The sequence below is a fragment of the Strongylocentrotus purpuratus genome, unplaced genomic scaffold (genome assembly GCF_000002235.5).
Source record: "Strongylocentrotus purpuratus isolate Spur 01 unplaced genomic scaffold, Spur_5.0 spur5_scaffold_15, whole genome shotgun sequence".
Taxonomy (NCBI): domain Eukaryota; kingdom Metazoa; phylum Echinodermata; class Echinoidea; order Camarodonta; family Strongylocentrotidae; genus Strongylocentrotus; species Strongylocentrotus purpuratus.
The window spans coordinates 6,546,691-6,567,925 of NW_022145600.1; the positions used below are offsets into that span (position 1 = coordinate 6,546,691).

General features: G+C 38.0%; 1 protein-coding gene across 1 annotated transcript in view; it reads left to right on the forward strand.

Annotated features, from left to right (window-relative positions):
- The first annotated feature begins 1,126 nt into the window (after nt 1-1,126).
- LOC100888951 overlaps nt 1,127-21,235 on the forward strand; it is a 36,482-nt gene continuing 16,373 nt past the window's right edge. The window contains exons 1-2 of the mRNA XM_030985452.1: nt 1,127-1,277; nt 8,368-9,258. Of these exons, the coding sequence (XP_030841312.1) occupies nt 8,833-9,258 (426 nt within the window). The 5' untranslated portion in view covers nt 1,127-1,277; nt 8,368-8,832. The remainder of the gene's footprint in view (nt 1,278-8,367; nt 9,259-21,235) is intronic.

Consider the following 21,235-nt stretch of genomic DNA (forward strand, 5'->3'; position numbering starts at 1 on the left):
TTTATCCTTTAAACATGCTTTCAGAGGTTTAGATGCAATACTTCAACCTAAATTCGCAAATAAGCAGAAAATATATGATGTTCAATGTTGAGGCTGGATTGATATGATAATTTACCAAATACATAAATTATTAGTAGGCGGTTTCCCGGGAAAATTATTTTTTATCATCACGTGTTAGTCAAAACATATTCTTTCACATGATTGGTAATAAGAGTTTCCAAAACTGGTCTATACCTTTAACTTGTTAAAAATTATTTTATACAAAAATATAATAATTTTTTCTTATCTTTTCTTTCTCCTTCTTTTGCCTCCTGCGTTTTATTATTCTTCTTCCTTTCAGTACGGTTTGCACTTGACGGGAGAGGGGTACTTGTCTTCAAAAAAGTAAAATAATACCAATAGTGACAATATTACTTATGATAATCAAAATAATGATAATGATATCCGATAATAAAAATAACGATAATAATAATAATAACAATAATAATGATGACGTTGAAAAAAATGAATTCAAACGAATAATTAAAAAAAAAAAAAAAAAAAAAACAATGAAATACAAACAACCATAACTAGGAACCTCCTTTATTGAAATAAAGAAAGAATAAACAAACCTTAAAAAAGAGAAAACCTGAAACAAAACAAAACCAAAGAATAAAACAAACCAACCAAAACTTTAACTCTTTTAACTCTCGCCAGAGTGGGGAGAGGAGAGTAACACGTCACGTTCGGATATATACATTTGGGCCGATTTGGGCACATGCATTTTTCTGTAGCGGTTACTCGTTGTCGTTAAGTGCAATTTTAGGTCTATTGCTGCCGAATACTTCTAGACTTATTTTGAACATTACACTTTCTAAAAGAAAACAAAATTAAAAGACTGTATGAAATGATATTATGCCAGATGAGCGTTTTCCTGAAGCAAACAACCTGATCGAGACTTCTCGGAAAAATGTCTCTCAAGGGTTCGACCCCTCCCACTATATTTCTTTGTCAAGCTACAAAAGGGGAAAATTTATATTTGCGCGCGACCTGAAAATAGCCCTGCGCATGCTCACTTTCATGTCAGTACATTTCGCTGCTACCCGGCCGCCATTTCGGCCCTCGTTGTAATACGTTGCATCGACGAAATAATCTTTCCAAAATGTTACGTCATCTAAACTATGACCTCGGAAATCCTATCTTTGGTCACCAATGGCTGGCAATGTGTGATCACCGGTTCGTCACATTATCACCTAATTTCGACTGAATTTGATCGTCGATTTTGCTGTTAAATGATGGTACGTATAAACTGCCCTTTGTATTAATGTTCAGGCTACAGGGCGAAAGAGAATGAGACTTGAGAGAGCTGAGAGAGAGAGAAAGATAGACAAACGTCTGACTCTGAAAATTGTATAAAATTAAAAAAATACCGGCGGGCAGTGCAAAGTCAATCACTCCATTCAATGAATGAGCGAGTGAAACAGAAATAAAAACGATGATTTGCAGAAGCCAAAGGATTTTCTGTGTTGGATGTAAGACAAAATTGCAAAGTAAAACACATAAAATGACAATTGTTAACGTAATCACACTCCTGCACATGATGAAAATGCAAATTGCAAACTAAGCCTTTGAATTTTGAAGGTAGATCTAGCGGTAGACCGAAAGCTTCAGTCTCTATAATTAGGCAGTTCAGGTGATTTTTTTTTTGTAGGAGATAGGGGGTGATTTCAACATCATTTTAAAGATCACATTTTTATTTACACAATGCACTTTGAGTTGTTCAATTTGGACCAACGGTTCCAGAGATACGGATTTTTAAAATAATTTTCAGAACCATATTGATGAGGACAAAAGATCAAAAGGTCTAACCTATTATAATTGTATTGAAGTCAATTAAACCTGTGTTTAAGCAGTGGCACCATTGTTTTCAGAAGTTTGTGATCTGTTAAGCCTCATAATAGTCATATCTCTTCAATGCGATGACCAAACTCGCTGAAATTTGGCAGATATATTCAGTGATGTTTGGCAAATATGAAATTTAATATCTTTAAACAGCACCGTAATAAAATATGCAAATTTATGCAAATTTATGCAAATTTCCATGTTTTTGTCATCATATTGTTATAAAAGGTAAATAAAAACCCTTTGAATCTAAACTTTTACCAAATGATCTTGTCTATTTATTTATTTCTTTCTCTCTCTCTCTCTCTCTCTCTCTCACACACACACACACACACACGCACGCTTTCTCCCTCTCTCTCTCTCTGTTTCTTTTTTTCTCTGTTTCTTTTTTTCTCTCTTTCTCTCTCTATTTCTTTCTTTCTTTCTCGGTCTTTCTCTCTCGGTCTTTCTCTCCTAGTCTCTCTCTCTCTCTCTCTCTCTCACACACGCACGCACACACACACACACACACACAAAAGGATGAGGTGACAAATCGTCTATGTAGTCTATACTTGCAGCAATCTTGCAGTAAATGAACAGTTTTTTCGAAAAAATATTGTTACTTTACCCCAAAATATAACCAATTCATGTTAGACTATTACAATATTTATTCCACATATTAAAATAAATATTACAATTATCAATAAAATACGACATACAATGAACAAAAATTGAAAAAACAAGTCAATCAAGTCACAAACGGGTCTGAATTCTAAGACTACGAAATGGTCTCGACGTCACTCGCACAGCTGTTTCATTCACGTACACACTATGTACACGCATCACGCGTCGCATCGTCAAAATCAGTTCGTGCAATTTTCAAAAACTGCAATCATATTATCATATCTACCATAAGATCTACTCATCATCATTATATGAAACTTTCAGGAAAGAAGGTAAGATGTTTAATTTTGTTAATTACGGAGTTGTAAGTTAATTGAAAAACTCCTTCCATCTGAATTTCATCACATTGTCGGCAGATTTGAGCAAAACCATCTACTACAATGGCTATTCAACGTACAACTCACTTCCGATGTGCATCGATAATTGTCGAAGAGAAATGACGTCATATTTTATTGTTTTAACCAATCAGAAGGCGGGGAAATCCGAAATAAACCGAGTGTTTTTTTTCGGCAGAACCACGAAAGCTCACGAAAGTGTGGCCGAAAGCGCGCTCACCCTGATGTATGTGGATTCGTATAGGGAGCTGAAATGCGCACTTGCGTACGTGAATAAGAAGTTGTCCCCATCGCGAAGGTCTAAACTGAACTGCCTACTATAATCGTCGGTTGTTCCACTGAGACTACGTCTGGCTCCACTAGACCTCCGGTTATAGAGACAGAACGATCGCCTATGCCAGCCTATGTTGAACTTATTCCGCTAGATTTTAGCCGCTAGGCCCCTCCCACAAACTTGCCACGGCCGTATTGTTATGCCCCCAAAATCCCCCAAAATGTCATTTTACCTCGTTCATTTCCAATTTTAAATTAGGCCTAGGCTATAATACATCGGTTCCACTTACTAACTTCATTGATATAATCCGTTTAATGGTCCCTTTTAAGGAAATTATCGGTCAAAATCGACATCCATGTTGAAAATCTTGCAAGCCGTGTTAAACTCTCGCTGCCGTCAATCTCATCCCTTCTAGTCTACGCCGAAGGCAAAATGATTATGAAGGAAAAACTGTGATAACGCCATTACGAACGTGTAGATGGCGCACAGTTTTTCCTTCATAATCATTTTGCCTTCGGCGTAGACTAGAAGGGATGAGATTGACGGCAGCGAGAGTTAAACACGGCTTGCAAGATTTTCAACATGGATGTCGATTTTGACCGATAATTTCCTTAAAAGGGACCATTAAACGGATTATATCAATGAAGTTAGTAAGTGGAACCGATGTATTATAGCCTAGGCCTAATTTAAAATTGGAAATGAACGAGGTAAAATGACATTTTGGGGGATTTTGGGGGCATAACAATACGGCCGTGGCAAGTTTGTGGGAGGGGCCTAGCGGCTAAAATCTAGCGGAATAAGTTCAACACAGGCTGGCATAGGCAGTCGTTCAGTCTCTATAACCGGAGGTCTAGTGGAGCCAGACGTAGTCTCAGTGGAACAACCGACGATTATAGAGACTGAAGCTTTCGGTCTAATCTAGCGGTAGTTTCAAGTTTGCAATGGCATGATATTGATACCTAGGCAGGCTTATAGTTATACCGCCGCAATGCAATGCCAATCATCCCATTTTCATCACCTGCTGGAATGTGTGATTACCTTAGTATAGTAGCTTCGACTTCGGTGTTCAATGAAAAGGTGAAGCTTGTTCACAGATTTTTCTCTTTCTATGGTTCTCTGGGTGTTTCGGTGTTCCCGATTTGCGTGCTGGCAATGAAAAAAACAGATTCGTTTAATGAAATACCCCCAGTCCAGTTCAGTTCTCCGTCTACTTTTATGGGTTGCCCGTCTTCCAAAGGTAGGGTGTTTGATCGCGCACCCGATGTTGTGTGCTAAAATTCTTCCAATAGGATAGAGATTCGAGGCATCCCTATGCAGTCTACATGCAAAATTGGTCAATTTTTTTTTTGCAAATCGAGATTCAAACCTTTATTAGGGTGTCTGAACGATTTTTCAATTTTCAATTTGGGATCGTTTTTCACCATTTTTGTTGGATATTGGAATAAAAAATGTAATCAGAATGATACCTTTCAAATTTCAAGACTCACCAATGTTTCTATCAAAAGATACAGCCCCTCAAAAACTGCGCAATATTCATAGCATTGTGGTCAGAATGGACAAAAAAGTGGTTCACGCGCAAAGTTATAATTTTTGCTCGAAAGCTGCACAGCTAATGCACAGCATGATATGCAAAACGTGGAGTAAGGGTATTTTCAAACTGTTGGGGCTAGTGATCCCTTGGGACTAGAGAAAAAATAAGTGCATGGATATATTCTTTACAGCTGGCCCAACTTATCCCTCGGGGGAGCACTTCATGAAATTGGTAAATCTCCGAGTTACCATGGAAACAATGCAGGCCTTAAATTAATCGACGGCCATCGACGGCCAGGCCGTCAATGCCCCTGTGACTGGCCGCGGTGCCCTCCCAAAAAAAGATATATTCACGGCCAAAAAGGCCGTGCCCTTTTTTTCAAACTGGCCGACGTGCCTTTTTTTCCAACTGGACGTGCCCTTTTTATTTTAAATTTGCGCACATAAAACCACCAATTGGGCCCATAATCATCTAAAACTAGACGGCAAGGCGCAAGTGTTTTCCGTGAAAATGCGCCCATAAATTATTAGAACAGTAAAAATACACGAATCACGAACAGTTTGCCGCCCACGAGCTCTCTTCTAGCTTCGTATTTAGTGCTTTAATAAGGCGCAAGTGCCGTGAAAATGCGCCCTTTGTTATAGGCAATGCGCTAGCGCACGTACGTACGTACGTTCATATTATGCGATCGCATGATATGCATATGGTGCATGCTGTTGACGCACGCACGTACGTACAAATCGAAGGCCAGGATCAAGAAAACAAATCGTCAAATGGAGAAATAAACAAGCATTCAAATAGTCATTAGAGATCTGTCGAGGTTTGTTTGTAGGCCTAGTTTATTATTTTATCTCAAATAGAATTTAGAATTATCTTATTAATAAGTTAAGAACACCTACGATGTTCTCGATCGTAGTTACTCTCATTTTGCCACCAGCCGACCTCGCTTCAAAAAGCTACCCCGCCAGCTTCCCAAGACGAACGTTTCGAGTCCCGGTAAAATTCTGAGGGTGCATCGGTTTCGCTGGCAAACTTCCAGCCCGACAGCTTCCCACCAAAAGTGGCGAGAGTGTGTGTTCGAGGAACGATTTTGGTTTCGTGAATGCACGTTACGCAACTGAGCTGAGCGTGTCACTTTCAGCTGTCGAATGTCTATAAGGACATTTTTACATCTTATTTCATTAGTTAGGCCTATGTAGACCTTTCTATACAACAGTTAAAAAGATAATTTCTTCAAATTTGCTCCTACTACCAAGAGAGTGGCGGAAGGTTTGTGTGTGAGGTGCGATTTTGATTTGGAATACCCGGCCCGGTAAACTTGCCAATTAAGTCCTTCTGACTTTCGATGTTTGTGAAATTGACAATTTATTTATTCATTTGCTCATCAATATTTTTAGTTACTTTAAAATACTGTTTAATGTGCAAGTTTGATGTTCTTAATCAATCTTTCCTGTTCATATTGTTAAGATTAAAAAGTTTTTAAATTGATTGTTCGATCTATTCACATTATGAAATTAACATTTGTAGACTCTCTTTGAACTTATGATTAGATAAGCGGCCTATCTGTTTTTGGAAAATTGCCCCTTGCTCTGGTAAATTCCCGTGGCAAAGGGCAACTTAAAAAAAAAATTGCCCCTTGCTCCTGGCTGCTAAATCTAAGGCTTGCGGGCCGCCGCCTTGTTTGCAGGCGCGTAGCCAGAGTTTGGTGTTTGGGGGGGGCACATACATGTAATCGATCGAGGTAAAAAAAAGGGGTCTACAAAATTTCAACAGATCCTGGAAATTTAAGGGGGGCACGTGCCCCCCGTGCCCCCAATCCCCCCCCCCCCCCCCCGTGGCTACGCGCCTGCTTGTTTGTATGTACCGTAGACCTCTATACATTCTGTGAAGAAGCTGGTGCTAAAAGTCATGGGAAATTGATCCTGCACAAGTTTCATAAAATACACATGACATCTAACAAAAATAGAATCAATTTTTTTGGCCTCATACTCGATGCCCTTTTTGTAAAATATTTTGGCCTCGATGCCCTTTTTGTAAAAATATTTTGGCCTTGGTGCCCTTAAAAAATTTGAGGTACTCGAGGCCAAACTGGCCTTGCCCTAAAAATGACGAAATTTAAGGCCTGCAATGTTTAGATCGAAACCTGCTGTTTCATATGACACCTCAATTATTGAGTTTCACCTTCGGGATCATGAGCCCCAAAGGTTTGAATTTCAATTTGTTCATAAAATCATTGACCAATTTTGCATGAGCGCGCAATGCACATGGACGGCATAGGGATGTGTGCAATCTCTATGGGAGAATTTTAGCACACAAAGCTGAGTGCGCGATCAGACACCCTACCTTTATTCTTTGTGATCCTGAAGGTGAAACTCAATAAATGAGGTGTCATATGAAAGAGCAGGTGAATCCCCATGTTTCCAAAGGGGCTGCATCTCGTAGTTCTTAAAATATCTTTGTCAAAACAGCAATTTAAACATTGTGTCCTGGCTAACTCTGAGGTTTGACACTTTTGAGATATGCAGCCCCGATCAATAAGTAGTCCCAGTCCTGAGGAATATATCTATGCGCTTATTTTTTCGCTAGCCCCCAGGGATCACAAAGGATTACAGTTTAAAAATACCCTTCCCGTTATTTGTTGGATCAGCTAATTAGGGAGGTGTGTGCTCCGCTCAGTCCAAACCATGGTTACATCGCGTAACGCATCTCCGCGTACGAACGAAACCCACATTATAGTGAATAAAAGTATGGCTAGCCATTCGCACAATAAAACCCGGAAGTGAATACACGTTATAGTCAATGGCACATATCGTGCAGACAACGTGGCTCAAGCTGCAAGTTGCGCATAACATGCGTACGCTATGCATATGCTTGCATATTGCGCAATACAGCTGTTTGGCTAAATTTAGCAAAACAACATTACTCTGCGTGTACGTCTTTTTCGTTGATTCTGACCAAATCGATATGAATATATTACAGCGTTTTGGAGGGGCTGTATCATTTGATAGAAACATCGGTGAGACTTGAAATTTGAAATGTACAATTCTGATTACATTTTTTATTCAATTATCAAATAAAAATGGTGAAAAACAATCCCAAATTGAAAATTGAAAAATTGTTCAGACACCCTACCAAAGGATTTATCGCTCATAACGTAAAAGTCTCTGTAGACCTCTCTAGGTCTACAAAGATGTGAAATGCATCAAGAAAATCATCGGGGAATCCTTTTTTCGCATCGCTAACGCGCGGATCAGAAATCCGAATTGTCAGCAAAAATGCAGATGATCCTGATTTTGGTGGACGTGTCTGTCATCGTTTACGAAGATGATCCTCGTTTGTGCTGACAATCCTTAAAGACAAATAAATGTCATTTGCCAAACAATTTGGGTAGAAAATGTATACTGGCTGAGTAATGAGCATAAAAAGATGAGGAAAACAAGGTAAGTAGGGCCGACACCATTTCCATCTGTGTACAGTGCTTGTTTCTTTACCAAGACTGGGCCAAATTTATTATAATTTTGATAACTCCAGAACCTTGCAGTACACACCAACACTTATGCTAGATGATCAACCTTTTCTGATCGATTCCACAATGTTTCCTTCACAATGCAATCGCATGACCAGAACTAGTCTATACCTTTAATACTTACGGATTGTGTATTTATCTTTCTCATCCCATCCAGGAATTTGAATGCCTGTCGATCTGGTGTCCTCTCCTCTCTGAGACCTCTCCAGACATTGTGCACGCCCTGACCATGACCACCACTCCAACCATCATGGAGTAGGCCGAACTAAACAAGACGTGTGCAGGGGCATTCTCACATATGCCGTCTAGCATCATGTGTCCACTGTACTGTCTGTAGATCACCCCTAATCTCTCATATTATTCTGAAAGAGAGAAGGGATTAAGAGCCAAAGTAGAGAGCAAAAGAACATCCAAAGAAGTTCATATTTTTGTGGTTGCTTATTTTTTTTGGAAGAGCATATTCAGGAAAAGAAATAATACTTTCTCAGTACCTGTTTTTAAAAAAAAAAGCATTCACTAGAAACAAACAGGCTTTTCGATAATATTTTTAGGTCAGGACATCTGAGAAAACAAAGATGGTAAAATGATTTTGTTTATGGATTAAGAAATCCAATAACTTTCAATGATTCTTCAAAGCCCTGCGGCCACTCCCGTCAAGATGGCTTCAACGACGTCCGTCCAGAATTGGCTGGGCCAGGAGCTAGAAACGAGGGGCGTTGACGCGGTGGTTTACACCCGCTACATCCTGAGTATCTTCCAGCAGGACAGCTTCGACCTGGAGCAGGACCCGGAGCTCGTGGTCGCCGCAGCCCAGTCTGTGGTCCCGCCGGCACCCCACAACCTGCACCCCAAGACAGGCCCGGAGGGTGGAGGAGGGGGCGGAAGCAGCATTACCCATGCTGGCAACCACCACCACCAGGCGCTACCGGGCAGGAAAGAGAAAGGGCGGGGTCGGTGTAAGGGGAAGAACCATCACCTTCGATGGCAGACTCCGGAAGATCTGAAGAAGGATGCCGTGGTGAAGTGCCTCCAATCTGTTGCAGAGAAGGTATGTACAATTTATAATAACTGCATGCTTAATAGTGATCTAACTACACAAAAAAGTGTGAAATTTGGCAAGGAGGATTCAATACTTTCTAAAGATTAGGGTGCATTACAGGCCATTCTCCACCTCTCTGTCATAGAAAGCTCATCAAGCTGCCAATCAGGATGTGTATGATCCAGGGCTCAAAATCTCAAATTAATTTTTTGCACATGGGGGCTCTCCAAAAAAAAAGAGTCCCTGTGAGCCTTCTCAGTTTCCGTTGTTTGTATTTGTAAAACTCGTAGAGATGGGAGATATAGCGCCATCCTCCAGCGAATAAGCGTACATTTCTTTACAATAATGGCGGCCTTTTACTTACTAGACACCGACAAATTTGAGTGAGAAATCTTGCTAAGCTAATCTAAGTTCAATTTAATTGGTTTAGGGTTTGAAAATTGAAACTAAATATTGTGTTAAAGTTATAACAGAAAAGAGAATCTTTATTTATAATTCTACGGGGGCGATTTTTAATTTTATGTAGCTCACGGGGGCGAATCGCCCCACGCCCTTGTGTATTTTGAGCGCTGGTATGATCGCTATGCTTGATTGGACATTCTTTGCACACGCAGAGGTGTGCTGAGATTTTGCTTTTTACTATTTCAATACAAGATTTGTGGTAAATTGAGGTCAGATAACTACAAAACCTGTCAACCTTCGATGCCCTTGTAAATTTCTACATGCGTGAAAACAAGATTTGGCATTGACTTTTTTCATACATGTACTTATAACTCATGCAGGTTGGAACGATGGCTGAAATTTTTAGTCTTTACACTAGGGGAATTTCATGCCACAGTTCATTCTAAATTGAATTGGAACAGATTCCCGATTCTAAGGTCCATTTTGCTTTCAAAAGAGTGAACTTCTCTGATTGCTTTCCTTCCCAAACATGTACAGTCATGTTTGCAATTGTAATTGCAACAGTGATTGTAAATTTACAACTTAGTGAAATTCACTACTTTGAAAGCTAAATTAATTCTCTGAGTTAGATGAGAGAAAATAAATTCTAGCTCCAATGTTAATGTTGGGGCCCAGTTTCTGAAGCAATGTAATGTACATGTACCTTCGCAGTTGGAAGTCCAGAACTACAATGACACGTCCCTTGATAACTTGGTTTCTGAGAAATAGGTTGTGGTTGAATGACTTCAATCGCTCATAGTGTAATACTAGTTTCAGTTGCGAAGGTTACAGTTAGAGGGGGAAACTCATGCATGCCTTAGCAGCATGAAACTTCTTGGATTCTGTGAGTGGTTCGCTTTTTTATGAAAGGTTCATGCCGCAGAATAATTTAACCATAATAGATGCAGCACAGAATTTGTGCATCCTGCGAAAGTGCCACCAATTGTTCCTTGGTTTTGCAGTATCGTCCTTTTCTCTATGAAGGTTTGGTTAATGTAGTAAAGTACTGGTATGGAAGCGTGGATTGTACATGTCTACCAACCCATACCACAGGGCTCCACAAGGCACACACCACCTTGCTTCCAAATGATGGTAAACCATCTGAAAAACAGAAAACCAAACCTGTCCGTAATTTACAAATGTATTAAACCGAAGTGGGCTTTACTTTCTTGCACTGTATCTTTTACATTTTGAACACAACAATGAGTGAGTATACTTGTGAGTTGCACACTCCTCTGATTTTCTTTCCATCTCCAACTTGCCATTTTCTAAAAACATGCAAAGGTAAAATAGTTACAACCATGTATACATGTATCTTTTCTTACAACATGTACAATGTATCTTACTAAGGACCTTATTGTGCACTGATCCCCTAGTACTAGTGTTGACCCCTGGTATGATTAGACAATGACAAATAAAAAATCACTTTGAAATAATTATATCCACAAGATATTCAGTGTCTAAATTCAGCATTATTTAGAGGCCTGTACAAAGATGCCAACCAGTACGATTAAATCGTATTAAGTACGATAATAAGAGTGAATTACGATCTTAAAGTCTTAAAATACGGTTTTCATCTTTTTATGCCTCCGTTACGAAGTAGCCGGAGGCATTATTTTTCAATAAAAAAAAAAAATATATTTTTTAATAATTTTTTTAAAACCATAAAAACAGCGGAATCGCATAGAAACATGTACAAGTAAACACCGCAAACCCAACAAAAAGTTTGCTTTTCAATTTTCTCATTAAATTTTAATGAAAAAGCAAACATTTTTCTGAAATTTTACTGGCCCGGCCGACGATGGTAGGGTCGAGAAAAAAATTTCTCTCCAAAATCTGATTTTTTAGGATACTCGGTCTGTATTTTTAGTGTCAGAGGTTGGCATCTCTGCCTGTATGACAAACTTGCTCTCAGCTTTGTGCATTCTTAGCATTGCATGACTCCATGCCTAACATGTACTCCTTATAGATTTGATTTTAAGGACAGAGAAAATCCACTTTAAAGTCTGAAAGACAGGCTAAAAAAAGCATACACACAAGGAGTGAAAAGCCAAATCATATCTCCTCATGAGAGCAATCTACATTACATTTGGCTGTGTGTGTATGTTATTATTTTATGACCGGATGGAGTTTTCTCGCTCGGTCACAATCACATACTGTACATGTACCATAGACTTTATATTTCCGTACATTAAAAAAAGAGGGAAAAAATCCAACAAGAATATGTTTTACAGTCGATGATAGAATGTCATACTGTACACAGCAGACCTGCATTTATACACTACATGGACATGTATACATCCACTCATATTTGGAGTTCCACATTCAAGACTGGTTTGATTTTTTAATGCAGCCTTTTACATTATTCATCTCTCTCTCTCTTCCTCCCTGTCTCTCGCCCTCTCTCTCTCGCTCTGTCTCTCGCTCTGTCTCTCTGTCTCTGGCTCTGCCTCCCTGTCTCTGCCTCCCTGTCTCTGCCTCCCTGTCTCTCTCTCTCACTCCTTCCCTCCCTCCCTATCTTCTCTCTCCCTCTCCATCTCTCTTTCTGACATAAACAATTAAATTATAAAACAACATTTCTATTTAAATGTATCTTTTGGAGTCTTGAAATGTTTTCTACATGTACAAGTGGAATGTCTCTAATTAGAATTGACCTGGCTATTTGCAGCAAGTTTAATAGGATTAGGATTGATTCGGGATCAGTTTGGCTATTAATTATGTCTGATTGTGGCTAAACATGTACACAATACACATACAGTACATGTGTTTGTATAGTGTACATGTACAGTGTAGGCATTATAAATGCATTACTTCTTATGTTTTGAAGAAATATCTTCACCAGTTTGCAAATTTAAAAAAACCTGATGATTTCCTATTGTTGGCTTGCTAATTTGTTTCATGTATAAATCGGCAAAAAGAACAGATTTGGTCATTTGGAGGTAAAGTTGTACTACTGGGTCTGTTTCATGTTCAGTGTACATTGTAGTTGGCCTATGATCTGGGAAATACATGTACTCTTCATAAAGTTAAAATTATGAAGAAGGTAAGGAAAAGATTACCATATTGTACAACATGTACAGTACTGTTCATGTACAGTATTTCTGAATTATTTTTATTGTCATTTTTATTTTTATTTATTTTTTCATTATTAAAAAAACAATTTTTTTTTAATGACGATGATGATGTTGATAAAAACAAAAATACCTTAGGCCTTTAAAAAAATATACTGTACATGTTTTTAAAGTCTTCCTTTTTTAATTTTTTTGTTGTTTAATTTTTTATTTTTTTATTTAAAAAAAAAAGCCCGACTGTCAGGGAAAATGTATCGAGTGGCCATTTTGAAGAAAAAAAAGGGGGGGGGGAAATGGGAAAAAGGGCCTCCTCCCTATTTTTCAATAAGGCAGGATGCTAAACATGTTTTTTTTTACCTTTAATAGTAACAATCATTATTGTGTAATATCCATTTACATGTATATCATGCTTTATAGTATGGGGTTAGACATTTCTTTTCCTACATGTACATGTACATGTAATTGGCACACATCCATTTTTATGTTGTCACAATGGTGTCATAAAGAATCATTCTTGAAAACAAAAGCTGACATGAATGTATGCTCATGTAAACTATCATTCATGTCACATGATTTACTCTATACCCTTTTCCTGTGCAGTCAAATCTTGCACACTGATTAAAATATCCCCTTTTTTACTGAAAGGTCAAATATGATATGTCTGGCTGGAGCTAATCCTGAAGTCACAATACATGTTCTTACATGATACTTGTACACATGCACTATGTAACAGTTGAACACTGTTCATGTAGCTTATAATTTTACAAAACAGCAAATTGGAACGATATCCTTGATGAGCATATCAGTGCTATCTATCCAATTTCAAAATGTTCAACTTGGGTCATATCATGTTTTCAAGTTTGCATCCCCTCCCCCTAGCTGTATGTTATGCCTGTCAACCTAATTACACCAAATATAGGCAGCATCATGTAAGCTTAGCTCCCTTATGTATTTCAGCGTGTGCAGAGATTGTGCGTTGCACGAGAAGGGGGAGTCTGAGTACACAATTTATGAGTGTGTCATGATGTATTCTGTAAGTCAGACGTTTATACCTCACGACTCTCGGGAACAACATCTTACAAACTCACATTTGTTCAAGTGTGAAAGAATTACTTGTCAATTTGTCATCGAACATATGCCCCCCCTCCCCCCATTCGATAAAGAGATCAGTGTACATATTTACAGTATGTGCTTCATCATTTTGGCCATCTAAAAAATAAGCTCTCTTTCATTTTGAATAGGACTATAGATATCCATTGACCATTAATAATTAGCCGATGATGAATCTTGGACAATGGTACAGGTCAGACATTTCCTTAAGCCGGTACTGTTGTGTTGAAAGGGTCTGTTTTCTTATACTAGGCATTTCCAGCATGCCTGTTGTAAATGCCAGACAAGCGTGGAGGTATTCCAGGAATGCAAGAGACACAGCATCGTACACCTTAGCACTGCTGGGCTGTATGTAGTTTAAAAAAAAAAAATATATATATTTGAGGTACCTTTCAGATTTACACAAGATATGATTTCAGAAGTGATTTATCAATTTTATTTTTAGCGATATTGATTGGTAGTATTATAAGATGAACCCTGAATTCAGTACTTGACTGAGGCAATGATTCATAGACCATTCCATGCAAAAGAAAGTCTACAGGGACTGATGATCGAATGCGGATGATTGATAGGAGAGAGGGGAGAGGCATTAATACTTTCAATTTTGTGGGACTGAACGATACAACCTTCTAGAATCCATAGCCAAAACGGTCTGAAAGGAATATTCTCGGAAACATCATTTCCAGAATGTCTTCAGACTTAGGCCTGAAGATAAGATACCGGGCTATGTTTACAAGATGTAGGCGTATGTGTGGCAATTAATGTAGACACTCCTGCGATATGTCTTGTGATTCAGTTTTAATTCAAAGCGAGGTGAGTACGAAGAACAATTAGTGTACATGTAGATGCTTGCTCGAGGCTTACAATGTACGTACATGTAGCATACATCTTACACTGTACAGGTCTCGTGTTTTTGTAGAGCATGACAAAGCTTGCACAAATGAGGCTCTGCCAGGGGGAGATCAATGTTGTAGAAAGGGGCAAGTGCGAAGGGGGTGATAAGTCTTGTTGCTTGGTGGTGGGTGTGGCCTGGTCACCCTGGTGATGATGATGATGGCAGCGATGATGGTGATGACGCCAGCCAGCCCAGACGTTAATGGCTCTGTAACATTGTTTTGGGTTGCGAAGGATCAGGGACCCGTTTCACAGAGCCTTTTTTCAATGACAAATGACAAAAACCAGTGACAAATCTGCTGATAACCAATCAGAAGCAAGGATTTCAGTAGCTTATATTAACAAAAACTGTCATTTGTCACTGATGACAAGTTTTGTGAAACGCCCCCCAGGACACAGTGGAAAGCATGCCGGGTGAGGGTGAGGGGCTGCTGGGGGTGGGCACGTTGAAGTGAGACTGTGAGAGTGAGCCGGCCGAAGATGTTTACATGTGCATGAAGCAGATGCTTTCTGTCGTCGCGTGGCGCTTCCATTGGCATTTCCAGGTCGTATCAGGTTCCTAGAGCACAACTCTTGCTTGTATTTACATCACAAGACCGTCTGCCCGGGATGCACCTGCATCATAACAATTACACGCCTCCTCGTCTTCGCTTTGCTTCTCAACATTTGCAGGAATAGATTGAGCTCCTAATCATTCTTGGATATACACACATTATAGATGATTGTTTCCCTGGATTTGAACGTAAACATACGACTTGCAAAGATTTCTCAGCTTTACATGTATGAATGTAAGAATTTCTTTTTAGGGGGAGTTTGATATCAACGCTCTGTGATATGGTAGGTGTACTGTACATGAAGGCCTCTAATGTTCTTGTACCTTTTTGTAAACATTCATGTTGTTTCCTAATATTTTATGTCATTGTTAACAAACGAGAGTGCAACATTAAAAGCAGCAGACTAATTTGATTATCAAAAAAATTACTCATTCTTACAGAAAGTGACTGTAATTATGATATTAATAATTATTGATTTATTTAGCGCCTAATAATTAACTCTTCTCTATGGCTTTACATAAAAAAACAGTACGCTTTAAAATCTACATCAACATATCTAAGAGGACAAAAAACACACTGACACATCCAAACAAGAATTGTTACACTACTGTACTATGACCTGAATGATTGCCTGAGGTTTGTTTAACATTGCAACAGCAAATTCTAGGTAGATCCCTACATGTACATGTACATTTATGCTGCCATACACAAGAACTGAATTAAACAGTTTAATTACAAGAAGTTTTGAGTGTCCAGAATTTTCCATGATTTTTCAGATACTTCAGATATCTAAAATGTAATATATACATGTGTCAATTAAGCATATTTTACAAATGATGTAACATACATTTTTGTTATTGCATAAGGATATCAAAATGCATAATACTAAATAATGTTAAGGAAAAAAATTGTTGATCACTTAATACCATTCAACATACATGTTGTTTGCACTCTTTGTGAGAGTGCATAGTACATGTGTATCTTGATTTCATGGACTAATCTGCAGACATTTGATACTGTTAAAAGGTCATGTAGCAATGAGTCATGTGTAACATTAACTTTCAGTTATGATCACAATTTGAGATTACTGAAACATGTACTGTACTTGTTCAGTTCCTGTACAAATGCAATTTAGCCTTTTATTCCCCCTCAAATTTGGTTGATTTGATTGTTTTTTAATTTTTTAATTTGCATGTTTGATTGTTTTTGTTTTGTTTTGTCTTAAAGCCATTCAACTTCAGGCATGTTGATGATTTGATTTTTGAAATGGCTTCTTTAATTCAAATGTTCTATTTTTAGACACATTATTGTTAGATTTTCAGTTGTGAACCCCCCCCCCCCCCCCCCCTATTCCTTGTTTCACTTTCACTTTATACTTTGCATTATATCCCAATGACAGTGACACAATATAAAATCTACTGGTAGAACTGAGAATATTTGAATTTTGTTCAATTTCAACTTTGAAGTTCTTCACTGATCTGTGAATATTTGTAAAAACGTTTTCTGTTCATTACTCACTATTTGCTTCTTTTTCACTTTCTAAATGATACAATAAAAATGCTGCATGCACGAATGACAGAGTAAACAAAGCTGAAAAAAAAAATATTGTTAGCTTCAAAGTAGCTGCATCCATTGATACAGACACAAACAGGGCTCAAATTAATTTTTTGCCCACGGGGGCTCTTCCCCCCAAAAAGAGCCCCTGTGAGCCTTCTCACGGGGGCGCTTTTAGTGCTGACGGGGGCTCTTATTTTGATACAAATTTCCATTGAATTGGTACCCGTGAAACTCCTTGGTATTTTATCATTATCATTTATCTAAGTCAGTATTTTTCCGGTTACATTATTTGCTGGTCTTTAAGAATCACCAGATTTCAGAGGATTCAAACTTTCACAACGAAAAACTTCTCCATGTTTCAGTCCTTACGCGATTGTCGATCTCCAGCTCCAGTAGATATTGGGCGTCAGCGTGCACACCGGTACTACCAGCGCAGTATAGCCACTGTGCTAACGGCCGCACCGCGAGCTTCCGTTGTTTGTATCGGGAATACTCGTAGAGATGGTAGAGAAAGCGCCATCTAAGTTCCATTTCATTGGTTTAAGGTTTGAAAATTAATACTCAATATTGTGTTAAAGTTATATCAGAAAAGAAAATCTTAATTTTTTAATTCCACGGGGGCGATTTTTAATTTGCAATCGCCCCCCGTGAGCAACCTGACGGGGGCGATTATGGAGCTCACGGGGGCGAATCGCCCACCGCCCCGTGTATTTTGAGCGCTGGACACAAAGGATATAAGGAAATAGGAAATAGAGTCACTATTTGCTTCTTTTTCACTTCCTACATAATACATACAAAATTAAATAAAAATACTGCATGCACGAATGACAGAGCACACATTTCATTGTGACAGATTGACAGCAACAGACATAAAGGATATAGGGAAATAGGGAATAAAGGTTGAACAAAACAGTTTTTCACAGAATCTGGCCTTGGTCTTTCTCTTTGTTATCAACAAACAATGGATACTTTTTAGATGATGTTCACATCTATAGACATTCATGGTCAATATTATGAGCTGCCAAAATCAACTGTCTATTTATTTATTGTATATTTAAATATTGTAGGATTGTAGAACTTCTAGCTACAGTGTAACATACATGTACTTGTACAGTGTACACAACAAGCTGACACAGTATTGGTTATGTGTTTTTATTTATTTATTATTTATTTAATGTTTATCTATCTACCTATCTGATCTATCTGTCTAACAATCTATTTATATAATCTATATTTGTTAAAGATCAAATCGATAATCTGGTTTCTAGTAATAACAAAAAGTGCTGGTATCTCTTTGGTAAATAATGAGGCTTTCATTCTTTAATTACAAAATAAAAAATAACTCTGAATACAAAAGAAATGTACTGTACCTACTGTACATACATGTACATGTATGTACATGTATGTTCAGTGTGTACCTACATCCTAAAACTCCTGACACTGATTGGCAAACGATTGTGTAACGTTTTTTCCCCTGTTAATGCTTTATTCTTTATTGTTATTTACATATTTATATGTAATTTTTGTATGATTTTCCATTAAGTGTTATTTTTCATTCTTTCTTACTAATCATAATTTTGGTCTTTGACACATGCATGTATTCATCAGGTAGTATGTAGACATGTACATGTACATGTACATACTGTATGTACATGCACATGTACATGTCCACATATTTCCTTGGGCCTATTTTTAGTTCATCATACAGGATAGGTAGACTTTGTGTTTGGTCCATGTTGTAGTAACTAAAATGCCGACTCATGTTTGACCTTACATGTACCGACCGGTACATGTAGATGTAGCATGATTCTGTATACCCGGTAGTCTTACAGCAAGGACTTTAGGCACTTTGGAAGCATATTCATTTAGGCCGTTGGAAAAAAATATTCATGTTTACCCGCTTTAGCGTCCCCGCCCGCTTCCTTTTTGGGGGCCGCCTTCTAAAAAAAAAAAAAAAAAAATTACCAGTACATTGATTTTTTTAAAAATAATTTGTTTAAAGAAAAAAAACTTGAGAAATACACTGCTATAATAATTTATTTCTGATTTGAAAAATATAAAAATTTTGAGAAAAAAAAGGGCCTCCCTATTTTTCAAACAGTTTTTTATTTTATTTGGCCTTGGATAATTGCATCTATAGACTTTCTGGTAGTGTGGCAATGTACAGGTACATGAACCTTTATTTCAAAAATTGAATTTCATTTGTCATTCATTTTTTGTGTTGTGTTGAACAGATACCTGTATGTGTACATGTACATGTACATGTACCTCTGTTTTACATCTAATTTTTAAAACATTTAATACTAGATTACTTTTTTTATTTGACTGCATTTGTTTTGTTTTATAGTAGACTCTACAGCTCTCAACTGATGGAGCAGGGGGGGGGGGGGTTATAATTTTACCCCGTTGACCACTGAATTCTCTACTTTCCATAGACTTCAATCACAGAGACAACTTTTTTTTCCTTCTAACCCTGAATAAACATGTAGAGAATATCTTTAGAAGCTGGCAGTTGTTTGGCAGTTTTAGCCCTGAATAAATATGGGGTACTTTCAAAACAAAAAAGTTTTGTTTGGAAGCGGTTGTGTGGGATGAAGGCTATCTATGCATTGTGTCCATGGCCAGTGACTCATAGAATTACACGTGGAACATCCTTTTCTACTCGCAGCCTTCCACTTCCAAACTAATAGTACATATAAGCTCTACATGGAGGCCAACACATGTAGTGTCACATGAAGCCAGCACGTACATCAATGTACATAAATCTATCAACTATTACATGTATGTACATTTAGATGGAAAAGTTTATTGTCATTTACATCAGGCCATTAACAAACAAAAAAGTGTTTAGCATCCTTCCTTTTTGAAAAATAGGAAGGAGGACGCCCTTTTTTTTTCTTTCTCTTTTCCTTCAAAATGGCTGATCGGTACATTTTCCCTGGTAGTTGGGCTATTTTTCAAGATGACGTCCAGCATTTACATGTACGTTGTTTTGGGGTTTTTTAATTCAGAAAAAAAAATCATTATAGAAGTATGTTTTTCATGTAATTTCTTTAAAACAATAGAAAAATAATATAAATAATAAATAAATTTGTAAAGAAAAGAAAAGAAAAAAGCAGGCGGCTTCAAAAAAGGAAGCGGGCGGGGACGCTAAACAATTTAAAACGTGCTTTTTTTTAAATGGCCTTAAGTCTCTTGATTTTGTACAGAAATACATGTACATCTATATCCCTAGTCCCTACATGTACATGCAGGCTAGTAATTAATTGTTTTTTGTAAGGGGGCTACTTTTGAAAAAAAAGGGGCTATACAGGTACTTTAGTAAAGCCACATTGTGACCTGTAACAATAACTTGTGGTTTTCCTTAGGTGCTTTATAAAAAGCCATCATACTGCTAGTGACCAAATTGGTACGTAATATTTCCTGTACCTCTGTTTAGTATGTTGAATAAATCTAGTCATCTGATTGGTCAACATTTGGATTAATAATTACGCCTACCGGTCAATAGTTTTTAAAAAAATTGCCCACGTAAAAGTGGCGTTATAATATGTAACTTATATAAATACATGCACACTATACGTGTGTGTGTGTGTGTACATGTTTTTACTGTTATCTCTTCCATTTATTTCTTGTCTTTTTTTATTTGTTTCCTCTAAAAAAAAAATTGGGGGGGGGCCCTTACCTCTATGTACACTGTACATGTAATACCATTGTACTTGTACATACATGTATACTGTAATACTGTAACCATTCTTGTACATGTGCCTCTGCTGTATGTACACATATCTTGACCCCCCCCCCCCCCCCCCGCCTCCCTTTCCACCTTCTATCATTAGGGACAGGACAGAAAAACAGATGTCAGATACATTTGTACATGTGCACAGGAGGTTGTGAAATAGTCAGATAGTTAACGCTGGTAATCGCACCTTCCTGTAACCTCACTACCGCCAACGTTTCATCTACGTTTTGTTTTTTCTCTCTCTTTTTTTGGTGGCAACTAATTTCCCTCCAGTGTTTACTGTACAGGTTTCATCTCATTCCTATATTTTTCTTCCCTTTTGGGGGGGTTGCCACTAATTCCCTTCTTTCCTGTTGTATTCGTCTGAGTCTGACCCCACAAAAACTAAGCAATCTTCATGTACTGTGTGGATGGATGGAGCTGAGAGCAAAAGGCCTGTCCTCATGTACATCAGCTCAAGTTTGCCAAGTAACCCGCTATTTTCAGACTCTGGATATTATCCGAAGCTCAAAATTCACCAGATCGATAGACTCATCACAAACTACATTGTAGCTTGGACAGGCGCAAGTTAGCCCACTTTTTTCGAAATAGCGGGATATTTGGGAATTAAGACCAAGATT